This window comes from Microtus ochrogaster, chromosome 16 (assembly GCF_000317375.1).
Source record: "Microtus ochrogaster isolate Prairie Vole_2 chromosome 16, MicOch1.0, whole genome shotgun sequence".
NCBI lineage: Eukaryota > Metazoa > Chordata > Mammalia > Rodentia > Cricetidae > Microtus > Microtus ochrogaster.
Window position 1 is genome coordinate 9,154,537 of NC_022018.1, and position 8,721 is coordinate 9,163,257.

Below are 8,721 nucleotides of genomic sequence, written 5' to 3' on the forward strand. Positions count from 1 at the left end.
TATTAATATTGATATTTTAGCATGAGGCATTTCCAGGTTGTAAGTGATCCATTTGAATTTCTCATATTTCATAAAGACAATCCCAGACTTCACGGGGAAACATCTACAGGCAGTCGTGAAATAGCTGCAAGGGTATCATGGCAGACGAGAGCTTTTGCGTTGTGTTCTTTCATTTCTCTTGTCTTCATTGTTTCATTTGCATTATGCTGTTGTGAATTTACATCAAGGCTTGAATTACAGAAGCACTGAATGTCCTAAGTATGTTTTTCTGTGATCATAATTTTCATGAGTAAAAGGTAGAAAAAAAACAAAGCAAACAGGACAACAAACTTATTCTGGCATATTTAGTAAAGACAAAAATACCTACTTGGTTGTGTTATAATAATTTATGGTAATACTGAAGTAGTACTTACTTTAAAGAAACATGAATTGAAATTAATAAGAATTCTATTTACACTTTAGAAGAATTTCTATATGAGGAAAAATTTAGCGACAAACTACTTTTACAATACGGAAATCTGTATATGCTAAGGATTTAGAATGGTTGTAGCACACAGTATGAATTCATATGCTACTATTCTCCCTGGATGGATCTTGAGCTAAGAAAACTATTCACTCTGCACTAACAACTAGAGCCTATAGTGATATTTTATTTATGTTTTAATAAAACGTGCCTAAAGATCAGAAGGGCACAGCTAAGTCACTAGAAGTCAGGCAGTGGCGGCACACACCTTTAATCCCAAGATTTGGGAGGCAGAGGCAGACAGATTTCTGTGAGTTCAAGGCCACCCTGGGCTACACAATTTCAAAGCAGAAATAAATCCAGGTGGTGGTGGTGGTTCACACTTTAATCCCAGTACCGGGAGCCATGCCATTAATCCCAACACTAGTCTTAGTCTGTGGTCGTGCAGCCTTGGTAGAGGTAAGACTTCCCTAATGGTGTGGCTGTTTTGCTTTTCTGGTTTTCGGGTTGAACCTGAATGTCTCTGAGTTTTATTACTCGTGTGACAGGAGCCCCAAGCACCTCCGAGTACCATCACACAGAGAAGTACACCACCAGGGCGACAGCTCAGTAGTACAAGTGTCTACAGTGAAACACTACTGAAGGCAGGGAACCGAAACAAAGGGCAAGTCTGCAGCAACAGAAGGGCCTCACCTCGGGGAAGAGCACCCCTAGGAAGTCTCACACACGCATCGAATCTTTATAATTAAAATTACCATAGTCTAAGGACTGTCTTTGGGTCAAAGCTGCAGGTTCTTAGATGGCAGGAGCAATGCAGATGACGGACAAAAGCTTTGTACAACCACTGCTAGGAAGAGTCCGTGTCACCTCTCTGGAGCAGTGGCTCTCAGAGGAAGGCAGAAATTACAAGTCATCTGGGCAGTCTTTCCTATCAGAAAGACTGGAAACACTGTCCACATGTCTGAAAAAGCCCCACTCCTGGGTGTTCTTTTAAGCTGACTACAGGCTCCAAGGTGAGCATCTCAAGACAAAAAAGGAACAAAGAAGGAACCAGAAAAATCAAATAATAAAATTTATACAGTAACAGGATCTGAGACATCTTGGAATAACAACTGTGACTACAAAAAAAAAATTGAAAAGCCAGCATTTCTTTCATCTGTACCAGCACCATCAGGCCCATCAACACAGAGATGCTTGGATCCCAGGACGATGCCCATCTGTGGTACAGTATAGATTTCCATTCAGATCAAGTTCTTAGTCTGCAGAAAGTAAGAAATATCTACTACTGAGAGAGAAAAGAGAAAAACAAAACAAAACCGAAATATCTGGCTTTCAGAAATATTTCTCTGAAGATTAATGGGAATTATTAAAATATTTCTTTAGAAAAAACAACATGGTAATAGAATTGAGAGTGATCGTGTGTATGTGTAGAACATGAGGAGTGAGGGGGAAGTGGGAAGGAAGAAACATTTCAAACAAAATCTAAAAAGCAGCATGTGGTGGTTTGAAAGAGAAGGTTCCCATGGCATCCGAACCCTTGGTCCCCAGCTAGAAGAGGTACTCGCTGGGACAGGCTTTGAGTGTTTTCAGCCTCACCCTACACTCAGTCTGCTCTGTGCGTCATACCTGTGGTTGAAGATGTGAGCTCTCGGCTTACCGCAGTTGCCTAGCCATCTCATCCCTTTGGAACTGCAAGCTAAAACAAACTCTCTTTCCCAGAAGTTGTTTTGATGGTAGTGTTTATAACAGCAACAGAAAAGTACTAACACAGTACATAGTTATTTGGAACTAAGCGTAATTCTCTGAATATGAGATTAGATAAAGCCCAGAGAAAGTCCCACCCCACTGTGTCTGTAAGAACCACAGTGACAGCCAGGCAGTGGTGGCACACACCTTCAATCCCAGCACTCAAGAGGCAGAGGCAGGCAAATCTCTGTGAGTTTGAGGCCAGCCTGGTCCACAGAGCTAGTTCCAGGACAGACCCCAAAGCTACAGAGGAACCCTGTCTCAAAAAAAAAAAAAAAAAATTACAGTGACAAATCAATTGTCACTATTTGTAAAATTAAATAAATAAATTTTGTAAAAAGGCTGTGGACAGGATAATTTCACCTGAGGAGAAGGATATGGGGAGCTAGAGAGATGGCTTGTGGTTAAGAGCACTTGCAACTCTTGCAAAGGACAAGAATTGAGGTCCCAACCACTGCTACTCCAGCTCCAGGGGATCCAACACCCTATTGTTGCCACAAGCACCTGCATTTATGTGCACAGACTCATACAAATAAAAATAAAGTCTTTAAAAAAAATAGAGAGAACCACAGTGTCAATGGTGGTCCTGAGCTAGTCACATGATCAGCAGTGTCACTACCTGGTGTCAACCATCATGTATCCCATATATCATCATATGTGACAATTAAAAGGGATGTAGAACAGGATTTATGTTTACACTATAGAACAGTGCTGCTTTTAGCTCTGGCTGGAGAAGCATCTTTGCAGTGGGCTGAAGCTCAGAGACTCCTAACTAATCTCACAGTGTTGACAGTAAGTGACTGTGGAGTGTGTCCCCTTAAATGGACCCCACAAATCCTGAGAACAGAAAAGGGGGCAGATGGGGAAGAGGGCTGTGAAATGCTGAGTCTGGGACATGACATGGCCACTGCACTCCTCAACTCAATGCTGTTATGGTTCCCTGAGCAAGGTCAAGCCAAGAAGATCAGTCAATATTCCAGCAGGAGCAGTAATAGACACAGTAAGTTATATAACAACAAAACAAAAACAGCAACAAAAAGAAAAGGAGGAAACATTAGGGGTGAAGATGGGATGAGCACATGTTGAGGAGCTGCCAGGGCAGTGAGAGGAGGGAGGTGGGTGGAGATAGATGAACCTAATCAAGAACAAAAGAAATTTTTAAGAGAGGTGGTTATCAAAGGCCTGTTTGGTAGGAATGCAGTATACCTGGCAACCAAAGAGACCACTGTATCAAAGAAGACAGAAAAACAGAAAGCAAAGAATCAGCCACAAGGAACAATAGGCAGAAATCTCGCTGCAGCTGTTCTCCGTGGTGGGCAGACCGCCCTTGCCACTACAATGACTCTAAAGGCTGGACTACTCAGGCTCAGCTACAGTTAAAATATGAAATGCAATCAGCAAAAGGAAGGCCTGGGTCTGCAGGAGAAAAGGCATGCACAGGGACCTGGGTCTGCAGGAGAAAGGGCATGCACAGGGACCTGGGTCCATCCCCAGCACCCTACCCAGAGAGCAAATGTGTAACTAAATGAAGCAACGTATCGCAAATCAAAAATTAGAAACTAAATGTAAATCACTGAAAATACAACTACAAATAGCATTAAAAATTAAACACATTTGGATTGTATTCATTTTAATCCATCTCTAACTTCAAATAATTCTTTCCATTACTGTCCTTTCTCAAACAAATTAAAATGTATATATTTCCGTGAACAGATAATTTGTATTTTATGGACACATATACTCAATTTTTAAAATCATGAATTCAGGTTTTCTGGAACATGGCTGATATTTCTCTATAATTATGGACATGGCATGAATTTGTTATCACAGACTGCCCCCTGTTGATGTGTGAGTCTCCCAATTTAAAGAATCAAGAGAAAGTAAAAGAAAAACTAGAACTGGGATGGAGAAATAAAGACTAGGGTTGGAGTTAACTTGCAGCTGTATGGCCTAAGTAAGCCTGGAAATCTAATGTACAGCACAAGGATTTCATTCATTATACAGCATACTAGCATTTGGCTAAGAAAATAAATTTTAGGTGCTCTTATCACCAAAAGAAGAAAAAAGTAAGCTGTGTCAGACAGTACACATATTAATTTCATTTCAGGTCAATTTTGTTTGACTACAGAAATTACTTAATTTTGCATATATATCGAAACATTATATATTTTGATATATATAATTACTTAAACATAAAAGAATCAATGTTTTTTTGAGAAATCTATAATTTCACTTTGAAGATGAGGCAAGAAAACTGCAAATTCTAGCCCAGACTGAATAGTAAGCCTCCTAAAAGCAATAATCTTTTAGATCTTTCTCTTGTGCCCTGTCTCACTCTCTCTCACCCACAAAGGCCAGAATATATTTAGAAGCAAATTTTAGACAAAGTCCCCTTATTACTTAGAAACAGAAGCATAAGGGCAGGCTCCAATTTGCACTTTGTGCATGCCAGGCGTATTAAAATTCTTTCTGAAGAGATCTTGAATTACATGGTTTTTTTTTTTTTTTCAAAAAAATCAGAAATAAAACAAAAGCTCTGAAAGATGAGAATCTTTATAATCTTGGGATATGAAGAGGCTCCAATTTGCACTTTGTGCATGCCAGGCGTATTAAAATTCTTTCTGAAGAGATCTTGAATTACATGGTTTTTTTTTTTTTTTCAAAAAAATCAGAAATAAAACAAAAGCTCTGAAAGATGAGAATCTTTATAATCTTGGGATATGAAGAGGTTTCATTTAAAAGTAAAATGTCAATTATCTTAAAAGATTAATAAATTAACAATAAAACCAAGACCTTCTATTGACCAAAGACAGCATTAAGAAGGACCAAGTAGGAAGTGGGGAAATGTGTGTTGCGAGAATACACTTGGAAATGCAGAAAGAAAATGGCAGAGGCACAACAGCTAAATGACTAGAGTGGGGAGGTCATGGGAAGCAAAAGGCTGGGCGACTTGTCTGTTAGAATCACCCGCTCTTTACCTGCTGTTACTAGACAGCCATATGGCCATTAGTGAAGACTTGTGTAATGTAAATGTGTGCATTCTAAAAGCTAAGCATCAGCAGGGCTGACGGCTTGTAGGGAGCCAGTACCTTTAACACCAGGCTTGATGTAAGACAACAGGTTGAGCTGTCCCGGGTTTTCCAGCAGTAGCCACGCTGCTCCTTCTAGTCCCAGCTGTTTTGCTCTCTGGGCTTTGGTGCCTTTGCTCCCCGTTTTATATGGAGCAGACTAGGAAGAAAAAGGTAGAGAGTACATAATAGCAGTCTGTTTTCAAAGCTTAAATTAAAACAAGGCTGCAGGGCTAGAGGACATGCTGAGAACGCCACAGACATCCTTCTCTGCTCTGCCCTCTCCCCTCAGAGATGAACTCATATTAACTAGCTAAGATTACGGGAGTGTTACGTGTCATAGATTTGTCTTTGTAATTTTCTATGTGCTTGATTAGTTCTTTGCTTGGATTTACTCATCGAAAAACCTCCTCATCTGGATGTCGAGTTGAATTACCCTTCACTCACTCACCAGGCCTTCTTTTTCCAGATTCTCTTCATAGTTGCCCAGTGGTCAACCCTGACATGCTCATGAATTCTTGCAGGCTCATAGCTTCTAATAGAAGCCAACCACAGAACCCATGAGGGCCTGGCCTCTGTGCACAGCAAGTTCCCTATGGAGAATGGTGTGGTGCTTCCACACAGCCTCTGTACTGCTTCTTGTCAACACCAGTCACCTCTAGATAACTCAAGATTTGTTAGAGTACATTATTTAGGTGAGGGTATGTTTTTACCTGTTCAATACAGACAATGTTCTTCAGATATTTTCCATCCGTGGTTGACTGAGCACACAGATGTGAAACTAACAAGTAACTATGGTGGCAGCTTGCCAACTATAGGCTGCAGAACACACGTCTTGATCTCTGGCTGTGCCATCTCCTTTGCATTCTACGCTTTGACAACCTGCTCTACTTCCTTATGTGACTAGAAATTCCTTGAGGGCAAGAACTACTGTATGTGTAAACCCAAGTTCCTGGCACAGACGAAAAGGTATTCAGTAAATATATATTGACTAAAGGACAAAAACCCTGATGAATTAAGTAACAGTGGCCAATGGCATTAGCTCTTTATGGCATGGTCTCAGTGGTAAAAAGATCCCCCAAATCATACATATTTATGCATTACATTAAAAGATAAAGTTCCTTACCACGTGTTCTAGTTCTTCAAATGTTTTACAGTTCAACAAGGCTTTTAGCAAGCACTCAGACATCTTCCCCTCCTTCTTAATTTTCTGGATTGTACTATGAACCTTCTTTGCAACAGCCCTGAAATTAAAAACTTATATAATATATATGACCCACATATCCGACCTCTCTTCTCAAGGCTATCTCACATTTCAAAAAAGTGCAGGGAAAGTAAAAAAAAAAAAAGACAAAACTGCTTTATCTTTGACACACTTGACAGACGAGAACTTCACCCCCAAATACTTTAGCCTGCAGTTCCAAGAGAGAATAATATGTAAGTCATAATAAAAGTGTCAGTATCAGGAAGTTAGCCCTGACCTATCACTATGCTCCTCCTCACAGACGTGAGGCCTTTTAAGGTTTCAGCAGCAGTGCTGATGAAGGCCTCTGTGGAGTCTCACCAGAGAAAGTGTAGCTGTCAGAAGCAGTCTCTTCGAATTGAAGCAATGTTCCAGGCTCTCCTGGATTCTAAAGTCTCATACTTTGAAACATTCCCTACCAGTTACTTTGTAGTGTCTGCAAGCCTTCAAGGGCTCCTGTGCTGTTACCTTACAGTTAACCTGAGGCCTCCTGGAGGAATATCATCCGAGCGAGACTTTATATTACATCTCATTGAGAGACACAAGATCTCAGTGTAGCCTTCTCCTAACAGACTGTGACCTGGGAAGAGGACACTTGTGGTTTCTGATATAAGCATCCTTTTTCCCTTTGTAACGGATACACACTTTGTGGAGGGATGGATATTTTGAGACCATCTTATTTCTCACCAAACCTCTGATGTATTCGCTGACTTATTCTTATCACTATCGACTCTGGCTTATTTTTTATTTAGTGGTTATAATTCACCATTATGACATATTTACTGTTCAAATTATCTTGGCTTGGTCAGAAGTAACCCTTTCAAACTAACTGCTATGTTTTTGATTTGTTCCTCTTACTCTTTGAGTACTTCTTTATTCTCTAAAACAAGATATCCCAGCTCACCTTTTACTTTCCTCCTAAGCATTGAAATCCTAAGGCTGCCGCCTGGACATCTATTTGACTATTACATGTGCTCACTGGTACTGGAACAATATTGCTCAGGATGGGCACACTTAGCACACATAACTGGTTCCTAAGTACTATTCTCCACTGATAAAGAACTGGGACCCATGCAGAAGAGCTGATTCTGGAAATCAATACAGATGAATCAATACACAGATGGGGCAAGAGGAATGGCAGGCCCAGCAGGTCCTATAATTTTCAATCAATTTTTTTCACTGTGAATGTGTAATCCTGCTGTATATGTCATACTCACCATCTTATTTCATTACCTGTTCTTTTTGTTTGTTTGTTTTTGTTTTTCGAGACAGGGTTTCTCTGCATAGCTTTGGAGCCTGTCCTGGAACTCACTCTGTAGCCCATGCTGGCCTCAAACTTACAGAGATCCATCTGCTTCTACCTCCCAAGTGCTGGGATTAAAGGCATGCACCACCATCGCCTGGCTCATTATCTGTTCTTATTTACAAAATCTGCCTAGCAGTGATATTGGTAGTATGAAAAAGGTGAGTACCAATATGAATACATTAACCCTAGGCTCTTCACTTCAAATTCCTGCTACCTTGATTTCCATACAATAGTGGACCGTAACCTGTAACTATGAGCAAAATAAGCCTTCTCTCCCGTAAGTTGCTTTTGTTAGGGTATTTATCACAGCAGTAGAAGAAACCAAGACAATATCTCTTCCTAAAAAAAATCATTGGCAGCACCATAGAGTATCATTTTCCTTTACGATCACAAGGCTGACTGGAAGCAGCATCATAAGAGTCACTATAGCATCTTGTCAGCCCAGGATTTAAAAAAAAAAAGGGGGTGATATTCAAAGTAGAGTTTCTATTGAATGCTTATGGTTTTGAGTATCATGAAGATGCAAAATTAAGACACTCTATTGTAGATTAAAGACCATCTATACTGGCAAGAACTCTCCATTTGGGGACTGTGAAATGTTAAGATTCTGCCACGATAGTCTGATGGAGGAAGGTCATTGGTTAATTAAATAAAGAAGCTGCTTGCCCTGATAGGTTAGAACGTAGGTGGGAGGAGTGTACGGAGCAGAATGCTGGGCGGAAGAGGAAGTGAGGTCAGACTCAACAACTCTCCTCTTGGGGGCAGAGGCCTCAGAGAGACATGATGCTCCACTCTTGAGGGCAGAGGCGAGAGCTCTGCTCTCTGAGGCACACGCGATGAAGCTCCGACCCAGGATGGACGTAGGCTAGAATCTCCCTGGTAAGCCACCTTGTGG

The 8,721-nt window shown here is 40.7% G+C and overlaps 1 protein-coding gene across 1 annotated transcript in view; it reads right to left on the reverse strand.

Moving 5' to 3' along the window:
* The window catches only part of Srbd1 (S1 RNA binding domain 1), a 184,343-nt gene that overhangs the window by 152,513 nt on the left and 23,109 nt on the right, over positions 1-8,721 (reverse strand). Inside the window, exons 6-7 of the mRNA XM_013348969.1 lie at positions 6,404-6,521; positions 5,299-5,437 (exon numbers count right to left, since the gene is read on the reverse strand). Of these exons, the coding sequence (XP_013204423.1) occupies positions 5,299-5,437; positions 6,404-6,521 (257 nt within the window). The remainder of the gene's footprint in view (positions 1-5,298; positions 5,438-6,403; positions 6,522-8,721) is intronic.